General features: G+C 42.6%; 1 protein-coding gene across 7 annotated transcripts; it reads left to right on the top strand.

The window, feature by feature from the left end:
• Positions 1–126: 126 nt before the first annotated feature.
• Positions 127–17,950, top strand: LOC134644201 (catenin delta-1-like). Of its 7 annotated transcripts, none has more exons than XM_063496995.1 (22): positions 127–408; positions 5,736–5,861; positions 7,254–7,417; positions 9,477–9,545; positions 9,633–9,752; positions 9,863–10,125; positions 10,694–10,975; positions 11,079–11,316; positions 11,432–11,654; positions 11,819–12,014; positions 12,129–12,246; positions 12,366–12,519; positions 12,718–12,735; positions 13,027–13,095; positions 13,300–13,427; positions 13,597–13,747; positions 13,850–14,042; positions 14,201–14,409; positions 14,505–14,546; positions 14,638–14,705; positions 14,893–14,947; positions 16,279–17,950. In XM_063496995.1, the coding sequence occupies exons 3-22, from the start codon at positions 7,259–7,261 to the stop codon at positions 16,335–16,337; spliced, it is 2,814 nt and encodes a 937-aa protein (XP_063353065.1). In that variant the 5' UTR covers positions 127–408; positions 5,736–5,861; positions 7,254–7,258; the 3' UTR covers positions 16,338–17,950. The 7 variants fall into 7 exon arrangements, with proteins under 7 accessions (XP_063353065.1, XP_063353092.1, XP_063353083.1 ...); XM_063497005.1 differs by lacking the exon at positions 127–408 and adding an exon at positions 507–886; XM_063497022.1 differs by lacking the exon at positions 12,718–12,735.
• Positions 17,951–18,284: the final 334 nt, after the last annotated feature.

The following is an 18,284-nucleotide window of genomic DNA, read 5'->3' on the forward strand; positions in this document are numbered from 1 at the left end:
ATGAATGGGAGGAGATAAGAGGCGGTGGGAGGTAGCTTCTATATTCCACAACACAATTTAAATCCCTCACTTCCGTTTTCTTGTAATAGTCTTTCTCATACCAGCCAGTGTATGTTTCATCTGGAAGGGGATACTTTATATTTTGTCCCTATTCTGATAGCAGACTGCTGAGCGACTGCGCCCACCTCGTAAAAAACACCTGTATGAGAGGAGGAATTTTGTGTGCGCCTGCGTCTTTACGGTAGCCGTTGATCCCGCCCTCTCTTTTGATAGAAAACTCGGTGATGTCGCTCGGTCTTTAACGAGCTTGACCCAGAACCCGGAGAAGGAGGGGGAAAAAGAGGGCAGAAAACAGTAAAAAAAAAAAAAAAACCGACCGTCTAGAAGGGGCAGGCTTTTCAAGAGCAGGTGAGTAAATTCGTAAATGTTACCATATGGCTGCGTGTGCTGGGGGTTGCGTTTTTCCCCCCTCCATCAAATTATGGGTGCACTGCAGCGCTGGCAAGGAGTGGTCACAGCATCGACTCTCCACGGCTAGCTAACGATGCTAACTTAAAGTTCAAATCGAGACCCTCCATTGCTAGCCGTGCAGGACTCAAACAAGCCTTTGGTGCCAGGAGATAAAACAAAGAAAGCCGTCAGACCTGCCTGTGAAGGACGCTTTAACCGAATATTCCCGTGCCTAATCTGTTTTTTCTACCCTAACGCTAGCCTGGCTATTTTTTGGCAGCGATCTGGGACGGCTATGTGGGTTATTGTGATGCTAACGCTGCAAGACAGCCAAACGAGGTCATGCGGGTGCTGAGCGAGCATTCACGCCAACTTGGTCTGATTTGATCTCCGGCGTTGTCATTTATTTGTGTAGTAGCGCCAGCGCAACTACAGAGTAAGTCAAATGCGTGGTCTTTGTTCGCCTTTTATTTATGTCTCCGTGTGCCAGCTCATCGCGTCGCTCCTGCCCCACGCTGCTATCTTAACGCTAGCAAATCAATTCCCGACATTGCGTGGGATTTCAGAAGGGGTGCTAGCAGTTAGCTGATCTTGCAGGTGATAGGTTTTGGGGTGTTCAAGCAGATATGGCAGTGTGATGCTCGAGCGTTTTTTGTTTTTTGCCCATATGCACTTAACTGTGGTTTGACCTACTTATCGTTGCAGCTGATGCCTCCTTTCTGCGGGTAGCATACATATTTTTCAGCTGGCGAAGGGAGCAGATTGCACAGGCTTGACGGTAATTACGATTAGGAGCTCTCCCGTGTCCCGGAGCATAATTGGAAACCTGTTTGGTTAGACGTGTATGTATATGTTGCAGAACTCTCTGAGGTTAATGGTCTTCAATTTGCAGCCTGCCACACATCCTGGGATTATTAGCTTGTCAGCCTGTGAACCTGTTGTGTGAGTCCTGTGTGGACTTGTTTTTGTTAGGAAAGTGCCTGGGTGGGGATAACTGTCGGCCTGTTTGTGTGCCTGAACTCACAAACACTGGTTTCATTAAGGCACAAATGCACACAATGTGTTTTACACGGGCTTCGTGTACCTATCACTTTACCTGTAGCTGACTCATGTGCTCCAGGTGCCGCCACTAATAAGTCTGTCTGCAAGTCCTTGTTTGATTGTTGATGCGTGCTGCCGACACAGACTACAATTGTGTCTGCTCTCTTGAGGTGTACAGGTTAATCCCCGAAGGGCCGTGTGTGTGTGTGTGTGTGTGTGTGTGTGTCCATCTACGTGCGTGCATGTGTGTGTGTGTGTCCATCTACGTGCGTGCATGTTAACTGTGTGTGTATGTGTGTGTTAGGATGTAAGTGGATTAGGAGGCTAAAGCTTCAATCCCATTACAAGGAATGCCCAGCTTAAACTACCACCAGTGGCATCAAACTGACTTAAGAGCAAATTGCAGTTAGTTACTTTGAGATGTGTGAACAGATGTGCGTTTCAGCAGTGAATATCTTGTTTCAGTGGGAGCTGGTGCAGGTGCTTCTGTGCTGACTAGATTTTAATTAAGTGGACAGAGGCTATATTGTTGCTTACATGCGAGTATGATCAGATATCCCCTGACAGGAGTGAGTGAGTCACGTTGACTGATGGGTGCAGAATCAGATGGAGCTGTCTGACTCGTGGTGTGTCAGTGTTCGATCAGATGTTGTAGTTGACCTCAAGGCACGGTACTTGACATGTTGAACCTCTTTTACTTCTCCTTGTCATGGTCGACTTGGAACAGTGTGGCTCTTTTAAAGAACAAAATAGGAAAACTTGTTTTTGTAGTTACATAGACTTTTTAAAAATGTGTATAAGTCCATGTTGTGACTCCATACCTGAAGTCCACGTGCAGGGTTGCTGCATTTGTTTCCTCTGCCACTTTACCTTTTTTCTTAGGTTGGTCTTTCTGGGCATATTTTTTTGACATCTTATTACAAGGAAACGAGAAAACTCCTGAGCTTATTTTATTTATATTTTATATATATAAAAAAAAATGTCAGACCACAATGTCTGAAACCCAAGAGAAGATGGTGATCTGATTCAGTGGTTAGACCACTCTGCTTCTTGAGTCAACAGCCCAAAAATAGACTGATTTTAGATGGAGCCTGCAAACAGTCACCGCAAACATTTAATTTGGTTGCATCAGACATGAACTAGTCTTTTAACCAGTCTGAGGTGCTCAGTTATAAAGTTACAACGTCTGCTTACTCGGATTTTGGTTAGTGGATTTATTAAACTTTTAAAAAGTAGAAACTTTGAGTTTTCAGGTAGTTGCAGGGGGTACTTTTGGGACCAAATAAAGGAAAATGCGCTAAAAAGCAAAACAATAATTTTCTTGTTTTAGTATTATTTAAAAGCATAACTGTGATTAAAATGAATGACTTTGTACTTGTAATCTCTCGGAGATTCGAGTGAAAGTAATGTTTGATGTACCTCATGTGAGAACAGAGCACGTAACCGTCCAAAGTTTACGACGTGCGGACACGCCACGTGTTTGCTGCCCTGTGCATGATCTGGCCTTACACCTAATGACAGCTAACTCATAAGATCATTTCCAGTAGCTAGAGCAGCCGTGATGCTGACTTTCTCACTTTCTTTCTCACATTTAGCATTAGAAAAGGGAACTCATGATAATGTCAGTGTGTCAGAGTTTTTCTGATGTTATCCCAGATTTCTATTTAAAAAAAAAAAAAAAAAAAAAAAGCTCTAGTAACTTCTTATTTTAAAATAAATTGCGATGACTTGGCTATGCAGGTTCATAAAAATTGGTTCCCAAAGTTCACAAAAGCAGAACAGAGACCAGTAAATGGAGAACAATATTGGCAGGGTGGGAAGTGCCTTGTGGTCGTGTGATCAACATATTGACCACGGGGGATTTTCGCCGCAGCAAAACACTCTGTTGATGAAAGAAGACAACCATCAGCTGGTGGTTTATGAAAGTGTACCTTAGGTAGGTTTTCAAGGTTTGTGTACAACTGGTTCTATTGGGGTAGAGGATTTATAGTGAGCCAAAGACGCCATTGTGGACCTCTCCTCATCTCTGATGTCGAATTCATAACATCCTGTTTCTCAGGAAGTGGCTATGAGGGGAAAGGGGAGTGGAGCGGCAGTGGGACGACATTGATTGTTTTCATTGTTCAGCGAAACTCTGCGCTGACTTTCAAGGCCAAAACTAACAGCTGTGAGAGAGAGAGAGTCGGATGGAGGACAGAAGCCATGCGCATGTAAAGAGTGACATTATAAACACAGATGCGTGCAGTCAAATGTGTCCAATGATCTTTTTCTTGCTCCCAAACTCTTTTCACACTTGCGCCCGTGCTCTCAGTTGCACAAACTTCTCATTGTTCCTCCAGCCTCCCGGGCTGACAGCTGCAAATTCCCTCCTGGCTGTGGTTAAACCACAATAACACACTTGCTCACACACAGTATATATACACACACGCACACAATCACATTCTCGCCTGCCAAGAAATATCCATCATGGTTTATAATTCATCTTGTGCAAATGGCATTAGTGCTCATTAGTTCAGTAAGATGGCCTACAGACGGGTAATGATAATATTAATGATTTTAACAAGCCAAGAATTGAGACTATGCGAGTTTATCACAAAACTGTGGAAACAGAGCAGCTTTAGAGACTTGGTTAGTTTACGTTCCTGTGTTTGGGTCACAGTGACCAGTAAACCTGCCTTGAAGTACAGTAAACACAGTAAACACTGATCTCTGAGTGATTATTAGCTAGTGTCCTGCTTAGCCCGTTCCACACTGGATGAGTGGGTGGGCTGCTGTGCTGAATTGGCAGGAGACAATGCTAGGAATGCAAGATTAGCTTTTATCTTTGATTCAGCACTCCTTTCCTTATCCCCCCCCCAAGCTTCACCCTCTCATTCCCTCATCTTTCCTACAAGTCCATCTGTTTTATTGGTTTCCAGCTCTTTAAAGTCTGTCCATCTCAATCTCTAAAGGATGAAATCAGCCCTGTCTGGGCTGTGACCATATAAAGGCATGTGGGTAACAGGACAGCAGTTTGTGATTTGCTCAGGTAGGAGGTTATGACTCTCTGTGAGTCAATGAGGTGACATCATATCGCTTCCTGGCAGCCAGCCTTATCCCACATGCAAATGCTGGTTTTGGTTCTCGTGGATTCCTTTGTCTTAGGAAACACTTAAGCCACGCCTGGTTTCCTCATCAGGTCATCCCACTTTCCCTCCCTCTTTTCCCATGCTGAACACAACCCATTCTGGGATTTTATTTTATTTCTTTTAAATGTCATGTGTGCTTTGTTAGTCATTATTTTGAAATTCGTACAGGAACAGACAGGCACTGCAGGCGTCATTTTACTAGGTAAAATGAAACTGAGAAAATGATCTTACTATGTGGTAATAGTGTGTGATAATAGTTTTGTTTTTAACTATTTTCTTTATAAACTCATGCAGTGTCATGAAAGTAAAACAATGAGTCATTCATCATCACATCTTGAGCCCCAATGCTTGCTTTGTGCTCTACACCTGCTACCTGAAGTGTAAATGCAGGGCCCTGTTTGTCGTTCAAACTTTCAGCTGTGTTCGTGCATGTGCGCCAGACAGTGTGACTGAAATTTAGTCACCCCCCCACCTCGTCCAACCGGTCATGCAGGTGTGTGGCAATAGCGGGTTTATTCACCTCATGAAGAGCTGGGCCGCTGCAGAACAGGGTGTATCACCAGATAAGAGGATCTGAGTCTCCACTATCCAGTTGCTCGCCTCTGGTATAACAATGTCTCTTTTATTTTTAAGGTACAATAACAAAGGATATAGAGGGAGGGGATATAAGGCAGTTAGGAGATTTGTGGATTATTGCTCGGAGCCACAGGTAGGATGAAAACTGATTAGAGAGAAAAGCTTGGATGAAAAAAGGGCAAAAAGAAGAAGAGGTGGTAAGAAGAACATATGTTAGAATCTCTAAAACCTGCTTTTGCTTAAGCTCTTTATGCCGACAATCGATGTTATCCAACCTAGAAATAGCTGCAGGTTGTTCAACTTTCCCCAGCTAGCCTCCATACTCTGGCCAAATGTTGAGTAAATACAGGGTGTGTCCAAAGGCTGAAACTACTGTATATCTGTCTCCCTGCTGTGCCTTCCTCCTCACAGAGCGAGCAAACAACCCCCGTTGACACGCATGTACGGTATTCTCACGGTGTTGCTGATTTTCAAGCCGATGCGTCTTCACTAAAACACTTCTTGCCCTCTTTCCTCCACCTCTCCTTTCTTTCTCTGCAGTCCATTTCTACCTGCTTCTGGGGCTCGGTGGTTGGGTCACTTTCCACACATGAACAACTAAAGCGCCACTTCTGACCTTGGTGTGATCTCTCACCTCTTCTACCAAAACCCTGCCCACAGGTTAAGGTGTGTATTTTGGATTTTCTGTAAACCCAGTTTAAAGGCAGATGGTGCATTTTTAGTGGTCAACCCATAAGGAGAAGTGTGCACTTCTCTTTGGGGTTAAAGGTTGTGAGTTGTGGTGTTAAGCTTCCTGTTAGTAAAAAACCTTCATTCTCTAAGGGTAAAGGTTGTTTTTCTATTTATCACCAGAAATTATTCTACTTGAATATGGGGGGGAGTGACTCATCCAAGGACAGCATTTAGCTTCTCTCTGCTCTTATCTGAAACTTTATCCATGAAATGTCTTGTGATACAAAGATGCTACTACATGTTTTAAAAACTTTTCTTGGCGTCTTATTTCTTGTGTGGTATCGGACAGTGTCAAAATTTAGAGGATATCTTCGTTTATTGAATGATGGTGTATTAAACTGCACGCAGTCATTGACGTAATGTTGTGATAAAATACTACATATCCACATTTTATGATTTAACAAACTTTTATGGTTAAGTGCTATAAACCTCTGCTACCACTTCCTCTCTGCTGCAGTTTACCAGTGAAGTTGGGATTTCAGGGTTTTTTTTTCTTGTTTTAATCCTTTGAACACGGTAAATTTTCCCATGCAGAATTTAAATTGGTTGGCCATGCAAATATATTTATTTTAGCCAAAAAATACATTTATTTTTTTAAATCAGTTTTCCTCAACTCATCTCTTTTTTTTTTTTTTTTTTTTTTTTTTTTTTGTATTTTGCAAAAGTTCTCTGTTACAAAGTTCTCTGCCTGCAGGCTGACCAGTCGCTGGTACTGGTTTTCTAAACAGTCTCTCATTCAGTTGAGCCCCATAGGATGTGACTGACAAGGAAAATGAATCAACTGCTCTGTCTTGTATTTGTCACAAAGTGCTTGGAAATGTGACCGAGTGCAAGAGGAACACCTTATTTTTATTTATTTATTTTTTGTCTGTGTGTGTAGAATCCTTGTCTGTTGCTGTTGATGAACTGTGAATATGTGGGAAATATTGCTCATAGTTGTGACGTGGGGGGAGATGAATGAAATGGACATGACAGGAAGTCTCTTCCTGTCATGTCTAGTAAAATTCTAGTGTGTTGGGAAAGTTCTCTGGTTGACGTTCAGTTGGAGGCGTGTCTTTACGCTAACCGTTGTAATTTCATCACTGAAGCCAAATCATGAAGCGAACTCTTGTGAAATCCCTAAGCTTTCTAAGAGACCTCTGTCTTAGTTACCAAACAAGATCTGAGGATAACCACCTCCCCATTCAAATCATGCATCAGCTGGATCTCGCTGTACTCTGTTTGGAGAGTGTGTTTTTGTTATACACCCTCTCCCACTGCTGTAGCCTGTTTTAGGGCTGTATGCATGTGTGTAACGCCCCCTTCTCTCCCCTTGGGGCTGTGTAGTGTGTATGGAGCAGTGCGAGAGCGCAGCGGCTCTGCTGGAGTCGGTCAGGGAGCAGGAGGTGCAGTTTGAACAGCTGACCAGGGCGCTGGAGGAGGAGAGGAGGAGAGTGGGCCTCCCTGCCACTAGCCCCTCAACCTTGGGTCGTCCCCTCCCTCACACACAGGTAACTCCCCAAAGAACCCAAATATTCCCATCTTGAGTCATTTCAACACCTCTACATCTTTGATTGTATGGATCATTATTCCCTCCATCCAACCCTTGGAGTGAGTTCATGCATCGTTTGTCTCTTGACATTCATCCATCCATCACTCATCCCCTATCTCCTCGGTCCCACCTCCTCTCATCCAGTGCTCGGCAAGGGCGTTTCTCTGCGTCATTCTTGTAACTTTTTTTTTTTTTTTTTTTTTAGATCTTTCTTTATGGACTCTGATAACATGTCTGACTCGTTAACTCTCATCTGCAAATTGATCATTACATGCCTTCAAAACCTATCAGCATGCCTACAGTGTCACTCACCGGACGCACTCTGACTCACATTCATTTTCATTCTCCCCTGCTGTGGTATTTCAGTCATTTTCTTATCCCTTAACAGCATTGTGCATGTGTTGCATAGTCCTCTAAACAAGTTTTCTTCCCCAAGTTTTTATTTTGTTTTTTAAGGTCACGAATTCTTTTCTTTTATGATCACGTCGCATCCTCAGTGTTCATTTGTTTTAAATTCTACTAGATGAATGGATGTTTAAAAGTCAGTTTTCATTTCTGCTGTATGCATCAGTCTTAACTATCTGTGTGTTGGTGCTGCATGTTGTATCTATTAGACTTGCAAATTTGTGTGTTATACGTTAGAAATTGTTATGGCTATTCCACAGAGCTGCCAGGTTTGGCAGGAAGCTGACAGGTTGGCTTAGGATGGCTTTTCAAAATGACAGTGGATAAATTTTGACCATTTGGCCATTAACTTACACATTTTAGCTCTGATGCTGTCAATGTGTCATTGTATCTGACAACTGAGAGCACTTATGGAAGCAGAATTGCTAAATGGCAATAATGGATTTTGTGCAGATGTTATAAGAAAAAAACAGGGACTAATATAAGTAGGTATATTTATTTTTTTACATTTATTTAAAGCTTTTTAGAGGTTTAGCTGTGCCTCCCACTTGGTTTGTTTTCCAGACTAATAATTTATGTGGTCCCACTGTTATCTTGTGCCATTTTTCTTTACCATAGCTCTTAACTATCACAGTAGCAAGTTTGAGCAGTTAGAAAATAATGGACCTGCTTTTGTTTGTTTGATCAAGTCACACTTCTACAGTAGAAGAGAAATGTTGGCACACTCTTGTAAGCAGTTCTTAAATGTTTTCCTTCCTTTTTCAGGGCGTGCTGACATCGATTAGATCTCATGTTTTGTCTTATGAAAATCCCTGAAAGCATGAAGGCTACAAAAACTTTGTGATAGCTGTCAAAGCTTTATGATAAAGGCACACAGTATCTGTTCTGCCATTATGGGTTCAAATGCATACCAGAGTTGTTTGTAAATCAGATGGTATTAAAGGAAGGACCAGCTCTAGAGGAAGTTTGTGCTTCCTTTACGGTGTATGCACAGTCTGCACTTCCAATCTTCACATTGCTTTTAAAAAAACAAAACAAAAACACAGCCCTGCTTCCTTGTGGGCGCACAATAAAACGCAGTAGCATTGCAACAAAGTGGAAGAAATTGTTAAAGGTCTTTAAATATTTTTCTGGTCAGCAGTATCAGTAATACTGAAACTGAGTGTTGAAACGCTAAACAGCTGCTGAGAAACGCTTCCAAAATAGCTGAGTTGTGCTGCGCTTGCATGTGATTGCCACTCACCGAAGAAGTTGCATTGCTAGAGTGTTACTCTGGTTTAGAAAGAAAGTGTCCCAAGTCGTACACTGTGACAGCCTTTGATTATATAAGAGTTTAGTGCAGGAGGAAACGAGGTGTGAGGATGACTGGCTGCATTCCAAAATGTCCTCCTTCGTGTCTGGCAGTGATTCACAGACCATAAACATGCAGGGACGGTTTGGTCAGCACTGAATGTGCTTCAGCAGCAGTAATATCATCTGAGTGGTTAAAAGTAGACAGCACCGACTACTGGGAACTGTGCCTTTACCCTCAATCTTGTATATTGTTTCAGTGTAATAGTATATTTAATTTTCTTTCCTGTGCATTTCAGTCATGTTTTCCTCTTTCATCCCAGAACGGGCGTTTAGGGGATGCAGACATAGAACGACTGAAGCTGACAGACACGTATATAAACGGCACACAGGTATGTAATTGTACAAAGTTAAGCACATATAAAAATAATGTTCTTTTATCTATGCTTAAATATTTACGTGTGGTGTCTTTGCTACAGTACAGGATGGTGGACCCCGCACATGGCGCTCTAGATGAGAGCTACACGCCAGAGGATGAATCTCAGGAAGTGCATTCAGTCTTTTCCGAAGAAGGAACCACGCGGCGGATGGACAATGGGGTATGTTAATCTAGCGCATGTTTCAGTTTCACCGATGATATCAGACGTTATTAAATTTTAATTTTGCCATGAACATTTTAAAACACTGGACTGATCTCACTATGCCACAGATGAAGAAACCGATATCGCGCACAGTCCTGCCTACTGAGTCATTGTCCATCGATGGGGGCTTGTCAGTGCCTGGTATGGGTGTCTACAGCGCCACATTGGACCGTCCTTACAGGCAGCCTGGTGGAATGGACTACCCCACTGCTACAGTACCCAGAAACTACCACTATGGTCCTGTGGGTGGTTACGATGACTATCGCGGAGGTCCGCCATCAGAGGCCTACGCTAGTCTGAGCAGGGGTTCACACATGGATGATCGCTACAGGTGATTGATGCTTCTGGACAGTGTCTTGACTTTTAATGGTGACTGCTTTGCCCTACATTCAAGCATACACGTCTTTACAAGCCACAGTGTAACGGAAGTTTCCATCACTGCATACAGGGGAATAACTTCCTGTTTTGCCTCATTAATTATTTAACTTTTTAGCCCTTGTTAATACTAATAGACATGTTTTTCCACACTCAATAATTCAAAACTAAATATAATTCCCTTTTTTTAAGCATGCTTTTTGTAGTGCATGTTCTAAATAATCATTCAGTCATGTGTGAAACTGACATGAGCAGAATTTATAGTTGACAGGCCTTGAACTTGACACCATAATAACATGATGGTAACATATAGCCAGTCTATAAACATCTGTTCCGCATTTGTCCTCAGACCATGAAGTATCAGGCAGAAGCCGAGATGTGACATCAGATAACACGTGTCGATCTGTTCCACATTAGCAGCACCTATCCTGCTATCTTTGTCAATCTAACACTGTCTTTTCTTTGGAAAAGAAAGGATTAAGCTAACCTGACTCATCACTTTCATAACTGCCATCTTTACTCAGGCCAATGGATGGCTACAGGACTCTGGACTCTGGCTACCGGGCTCCAAGCCGCCAGCAGCTCGACCCGTACGCAGCACAGCCCCAGGTGGGTCGGGGAATGAGGGCCATGGGCTCTGCGATGGAGATGCGGTATGGGCACGGTCACTATGGTTTGGAGGATGATCAGCGTAGCATGGGATATGATGAATATGGAATGGGGCCTCCACCCATGCACCCTGGAGGCTATGGTACCATGCCACGCCTGGGACCGGGGCCTGGGGGTATTGATAGACGAAGACTGAGGTAAAATAAAAACGTACTGTTCTGCACTAAGTCAATTCACAACATTGCATAGTTTATTTGATAAATAAACACTCTTGATAAATGCTTCCGTCCACTTTTACAGGAGCTGCGAGGACACTTTGGACAGTGACATAGGCAGCGTTGAGCCATACGCCTGGGCCGTCCCGATGACGATGGAGAGAGGAAGCATGGCTTCTTTGGACAGCACATTGAGAAAACCTCCTACTTCGTGGAGACAGCCAGAGCTTCCGGAGGTTATCGCCATGTTGAATTACCGCCTGGACCCTGTCAAGACCAACGCTGCTGCCTTCCTCCAGCACCTCACATTCAAAAACGACAAGGTAAAGCAAACTCTGCAGTTGTGTTTCTGGTAGTTCTCTCTTTCTTTGTATGCTGAGTTGTAGTGTTTCTTCTGCTAATTTCTTTTTTAAAGGAAGTATCTAATTATGTTTGTAGGTTAAATCAGAGGTGCGCCGCCTAAAGGGCATCCCAGCTTTGGTGTCGATGCTGGACCATCCTAGTAAGGATGTGCACCACTCAGCCTGCGGGGCTCTGAAGAATATTTCATATGGACGAGACCAAGACAACAAAATCGCCATCAAGAACTGCGATGGCGTACCTGCTCTGGTCAGATTACTGAGGAAAACGCACAACCAGGATCTCACAGACACTATCACAGGTATCACTGTTATTTAAAATACTTGTGGTTTTTGTTCTTTTTAATATATGTAGCTCTTAAATGTTATTACTATTTGGAAGATTTGTGTGGTGGTTATATTTTCTTATTTTAAAGGCTCAACTGTCTCTTTATTTTATTCTAATATTCATTCTATATTATCCCAGGCACCTTGTGGAACCTTTCATCCCACGATTCGGTTAAGATGGAGATTGTGGACCACGCCCTGCATGCCCTAGTTGACGAGGTGATCGTTCCGCACTCAGGCTGGGAGAGAGGGAACAGCGGAGGAGGAGAAGAAAGCTGCAAACCACGCCATATGGAGTGGCAGACCGCCTTGACCAACACTGCTGGCTGCCTTAGGTATGCAAGAGATCAATGGATGAAAAGCAGAGGAAGTTGAAGAAGGAGAAAAGGAAGCTTATTTTAAGGAGAAAACATGCAATTATGTGCTTAACTTCTCTCCCTTTACTGCAGGAATGTGAGTTCAGAACGCAGCGAGGCCAGACGAAAGCTGAGGGAATGCACGGGGCTGGTGGATTCACTTATGTACATGGTCCAGTCACAGATCAACTGCAAAGATGTGGACAATAAGGTTAAAAATTCACTTATAACTGTCCCTTTTTTTTTTTGCAAGACAGCAGTGCGATTAAAAAAATAAATAAATAAATAAAAATCGGGCCTCTTGTCCCCATTTACCCCTTCTTCCTATAGCTGGTGGAGAACTGCGTCTGCCTCCTGAGGAATCTGTCCTATCAGGTTCACCGTGAAATCCCCGGCTCTGAACAATACGCAGAGGCCATACCTGTCAACCAGGGACCGGCTCCAGCCAGCAAGGGCGGCTGCTTTGGCTCTAGAAAAGGCAAAGGTTGGTGTTTTACAGCTACTCCATTATGTCAGATTTGTGGTTGAGTGAGTGGCAGTTACTGGTGGGGTTGAGCTTTTTGGTGGCAGAAGACCCTTTCCCTGTTTTTCACAATCTACCACTGTTTCCCCCCTTTCCTTTTCTCCCTCCTTATTTCTTCCCACCCTATTTCACTTCTTCCTTTCTCTGTGCTCTGTTTAGATGAGTGGTTTTCCAAAGGTAAGAGTTTGCATTTGGTGTTCTCACGAACCTGCGAAGCTGTCCATCCCTCTCATCACGTTATTTTATTTTATATCTAATGCATATTGAAACACCTGGAGAAATAACGTTGAATTTACACGCATTCCACAGGCATGATCACACATAGCATTGCATGCTGATGGTGCTTGTTCCACTGGTTGCATGTTGGACCAGATAACAGTAGAAGACTGAGAATATGAAAATGGTTAACCCCCCTCCCAACATCACTTATTCTGTCTTATCTGCTGTTTCTTTTTCTTTTTTCTGCAGGAAAGAAGGATGTAGATGATGGAAGTGCAGATATGGTTGATATTCCAAAGAGAACGACACCTGCCAGAGGTACTGTTTGTGTGTCTGCTTCTCCTTCAGATGATTTATAGTTGATCAGGGAGCTTGTGTTCATATAAAAGCACACAAATCCTCTTGTGTATTAAGAAGTGGTCTCTATCATCTCAGTCGGTGGAAATCAGCGTTTATATACTGTAGGTGTTATCTACACCCAGCACAAACTAAAACTCCTCTCTCTCTCTGTGCCAACTTTAGGTTATGAGCTTTTGTTCCAGCCTGAAGTGGTTCGTGTTTACACGTCACTGCTCAAAGAGAGCCAGAACCCATCAGTGCTCGAGGCTGCTGCCGGCGCCATCCAGAACCTGTGTGCTGGCCGGTGGACTGTTAGTATCATTTCTTATCAGTGATTCAGAGCTGGCTCTCTGCTATAAAAGGCTAATGTTTAATTTTGAACTTTAAAAGTGCATGAACCCTGAATAGTTGGGTCTGTCTTTGTTTTTATGTTATTAGATGATAACTAAAGTTGATCTGTTCTTTGTGCTTTTCATACAGTATGGTCGGTATATCAGGGCCAAGGTGCGTCATGAGCAGGGACTCCCCATGATGGCAGAACTGCTGGCTCATGGCAATGATCGTGTGGTTCGTGCAATGTCTGGAGCTTTGAGGAATCTTGCCATTGACAACCGTAACTGTGAACTGCTAGGTAAGATTGTTTCTTCTTGGCTGTTATCTATTATCTTAGCATCTGTGTCATTTTTCTAAACATTCGTTGCACTTGGGTTAAGAGTAAGAGTTTCTCTTGCAGGTTTGCATGCAGTGCCTCACCTTGTGGCCAACCTGCCTGGAGCCCAGAATCAGTCTGGGCGTAATCTATCCGAGGAGACGGTTGTGTCTGTACTGAGCACGCTCACTGAGGTGCTAGGCAACAGATTGGAACCAGCAAAGGTCCTTCGAGAGAAACGAGGCATCGAGAGCCTGGTGCTAATCAACAAAGATGGGTAAGTGTTTTCTGAGTGTAGAAAAGGTGCTTTGCGTATGTTTTTTGTCGTATAAAAGTAGCTGTTTTCTAACCGGTGTAAGCCGTGTGTGTGTTATATAACAGAAAACTCATCAGAGATGATAACAGCTCCAACCCTTATCTCTGGTTATCTTGCAGCAAGCGCTCTGATCGCGAAGTGCGGGGGGCGAGCCAGGTCCTGCAGCTCGTCTGGGCTCACAAGGAACTGCGCCGACCTCTTGAGAAAGACGGCTGGAAGAAGACTGACTTCATGGTTAACATTAACCCAGGCACCACTACCACTAATGGCCCGAGCACTCGAGCTAACGGCACCTATGAAGACAGCACTACGCCCCTCCTGGACAGAGGTGAGCAGAGAAAGTATTTACATTAAATTTTGTAGGAGGGTTATTTATGAAGAGTTTTACAGCTTGACTCATGAATTGTTTTTTCTTTGTGTCAGGGGAAAAGAGGGACATGATTCCCCTGAATGACATTGGCCCTGGTTAGTAGATTTCTTTTGTTTTTGGGGGGGTTTTGTTCTGCCTCAAGATTAAATCTTTAGCAAATTTTAACCTGTTTTCGTCTTCCTTCAGAGGCCTACTCTACACTGGACCAGAAAGAAAGGAGACACACTCTGGATGAGACCACAGACACTTTACCGGTACTTCAAGTCACTGTTAACATGTTGAATTGCTGGCTTAATGACACTAATCCCTAACCTCCTGCACAGCTCTGAATATTTCCTGATTGTAACCTTTTAAAACCTCACGATTACTGACACATATTTTCTCACACTCACTTCCTGTCCACCTTCTTTCTTTCTCTGTCTTTCTCGGCTCCTCTCTCAGCGAGGGGTGTATGGGGGCAGAAAGGGCTCCCTGCCTCTATTGGACTCCTACGATGGTTAGCCCTCCCCCATCCCCTCTACCCCCCTCTGCATGTAACAGCATGGTATGTCCAACTGACCTCTATTCCTGCATGAACTTTATGAACTCCTTTTTGTCTCTAATAACTGAAAACCTCAGTGAAACCTGGTCCAAGTCTGATTGTGAACTAAAACAGGCAGAGGTGTCGTTGTACTGATGCTTAAATATGAGATACCCTGATGTGTTGTGTATTCATGCTGGTATAGTATGCTGCTAGGTGCTCCTTGTGCATTGTCCTCTGTCATTGTAAATCCGAACCCCGGGCTGATCAATAAATAATAGCATTTAGATCCTCAGAATAATAACTGTTTATGCATTAGTGTTGTCACAATACCACAGTTTTAAAAGTTACTCAGTCCTTTTAATAAAGGCCAAAGTTTGGCGTCAGTTTTCTACCCGTTTGCTGTACATGATCTCATGGGACTGGGTACAAATGGCATGAAACTTCGGGCCCATTTTGTGCCTTATGCGTGCATTTATGGTGTTAAATGCTATGCAAAAAAGTTACTGGTCACATTTGTTGTTTGTGGCAAGAAATGGCACATGAAAATCAAAACGATTCTGATGAAATTGATGATTCCCAAAGCAGTTTTGCTGTGACAGCTACTCTAATCTTTGTCCCCCTCAAAGTCATTTACAATCAGCTGCTGGAGTGGATTTAAGAATGTCGGGAAGTGTTAATGCTTTTGTCATGTTGTGAAATATTTGTCTGGTTTTCGGAGATCCATTCCACTGTTGTGGGTTGTTATTTGTGTGTGAGAGCACACTCTTGTGGTTGTGTCGGCTACTACAATAACAGACACCCAAGAATAGAAATGGGTTTCATTGATTTCTTTGAGTTTGTGAGGAAAGTAGTGTCAAGAAGTGCTATTTCTTAACAGCTTTGTTGGGATTACTTTGTAAAATGTTTCTGACTGCATGACCAGAATGGTGAGGGTTTTAAATAAACATGTTTGACAGTTAAGACTCGTAACAAATCAAACACAGAGCAGCCCAGTCTCTTGTTTAGAGTCGTTAATGGATGATTGACTTCAGTACAGACCTCAGTTTATTATGGAATAGTTTTATGTGCAGGGCAGCAGGCCAGGAACTAGAATCTAATTTAACTAAACTAAAAAAAGTAATGTGATTATAGTAGCCTCCTGTTGAAAGGTCGTTTACTGTGACAACACTAGTGTGTAGCGTGCCATACTTATACCACACAAGTCTTTGTGTTGCTTCCTTGTTTGATGTCTAAATCAGCCACATATCTTTTGTACTTATGTTTTTGTTTTTTTTTTTAATCATTGTTTCCCTCTCTTCCTCCAGAAAAACTGATAGTTTGCATCACCCAGACTGGGCCGTCCCTGCCCTACCACTGCTACTGAGGAGAGAAGATCCAGACTCTCCCTCTCCTCTCACCCCTTCCTTACCCCATTTCTCTCTCTTATCACCACACAGATGGGATCAAAACATGGGGGCGGGGGGGTTGGCATCCAAAGAAAGTGGTTGTGTTGCAGGCAAAGACTTTCAAGCAACACGCGCGCGCGCACACACACACACACACACACACACGTGCAAATTCAGTTGTAGCAGCAGAAATGTATTCCGTTTATAACTTATAATTATTCTGTAAAGGCAATCACCTTCGTTGACAATCATTTGATTCTGGTGTTGTCCTCCGGCTTGCTTTTCTTTTTTCATGCTGTTAATTTTTTTTTTTTTTTTTCTCTTGGCAATGTTGTTGTCATGTTACAGCCACCTGACATTGGCCCTGATAAGTTTGTATTTAGACATTTAAGTAGGGTATATACTGTATATAAAAAGAAAAGGGGGGTGACTGCAGTAGTTTTGGCTCATTAATTTAAGTCATCCCTGTACTGGGATCATTGGGAGGTTGGGACACACCGACAGCCCGCCCTGTAGATTGAGAATGTTTATATAGGAGTTATTTTCCTGTCTAGAGTTATTTTCTCTCAGTTGGGATGACAAGAAAGGGCAGGTGTGTGTATATTTATCATACAGTAAACCTGTGGGCGTGTGTGCACGTGGAAAATGAATATGGACCTTTTGAATGATTGTTTGTTGATCCAGATGACACCACATGTTTATTCCATCAGTCATGCTGTCTTTTTTTTTTTTTTTTTTTTTTTTTTTTTTGTAAAGTTGTGTGCTCCTCTTCCTGTGAGGAAGCTGTTCTTGTTTTGTTCCCTTTTGTCCCTCCCCACATGGAACATTTAGGAGAATTTCAGCTGCTTTATTTTAGATTTTCCTGTTTGGGTTTAGCCAACTAAACCAGCCAACACTTCAGACCTGGTACTGAGATGAAGCTGTGAACAAACACTACTAAGCCACTAAAATATTTCGACATACAGCTTCAGAAGGCCCTTAACCATTCCTGTACACCTGCCTGTTCATCTTTTCTTTTTTTCCTTTGTCTCTTTTTTTCTTCTGGACCAGCTGGAGTGACTTTTTGGAAGAAATTTAAATATAAAATTCTGTAGCTGTTTTTTATACATGCTTGTCTGTATTAAAACATTTGGGAGGCTTCTTTACTCAGAGGAGACTCGAGTTTTAACAGGTTGGGAGAGATACAGGTGTAATTTAAACTGGGAGGCTGGCAGAAGGCACATTTTGTTTTTGGGTTTGGTTTTTTTGTATTTCTTTGTGCGTCTGTTTCTTTTTATTTTCTGGAGGTTTATATGTATGGGAGTGGTGGATGAGAGCATTATGCAATTTGTTCTACTTTATAATTCCACTTTTACAGCAGAGTTGTTTTAAAGGCAAAAGAGACCAATCATCTTTTTTTTTTTTTTTTGTTTGTTTGTTTGTTTGTTTGTTTTTTACTCTTCACACACATAGTATATTTGTACTGTTGCCTATCCATGTAAAATTATGATGTACCATTCATTACCTGCCTTGGCTCTGAGAAGTTGCTTTTTTTTTTTTTTTTTTTTTTTTAGTGACGTATGTAACTGGTTGTTTTTTATAAATAAAGATCTTTTCCTAGACAAGCTTTGGTAACGTGTGATGTGTCTGTGTGCTGATGTGAGGAAGGACTCGTGTGGATAAACAAATCTAATTAAAGAGGGGAAATGCATCTGTGTAATTTCATCCCCTCTTCTAAAGGCAAGTGGCAAATGCTCATAGTTGGTGTGTTTGATATTCACTCCCTCACATCTTTAGATCTAATTAGTAGTGCTTTCAGTTGGGAAATGCTTTTTATTTAGGAGATTAACGTGTTTGTCTCTTAACTTAAGACCTCAAACTGCTCGCGCCTTGTGCTCAAGCCTTGTTAAAGCCAGCTAACTTTCAAGCGCCACAGTAAAGCTGAA

This window comes from Pelmatolapia mariae, linkage group LG2 (genome assembly GCF_036321145.2).
Source record: "Pelmatolapia mariae isolate MD_Pm_ZW linkage group LG2, Pm_UMD_F_2, whole genome shotgun sequence".
Classification (NCBI taxonomy): domain Eukaryota; kingdom Metazoa; phylum Chordata; class Actinopteri; order Cichliformes; family Cichlidae; genus Pelmatolapia; species Pelmatolapia mariae.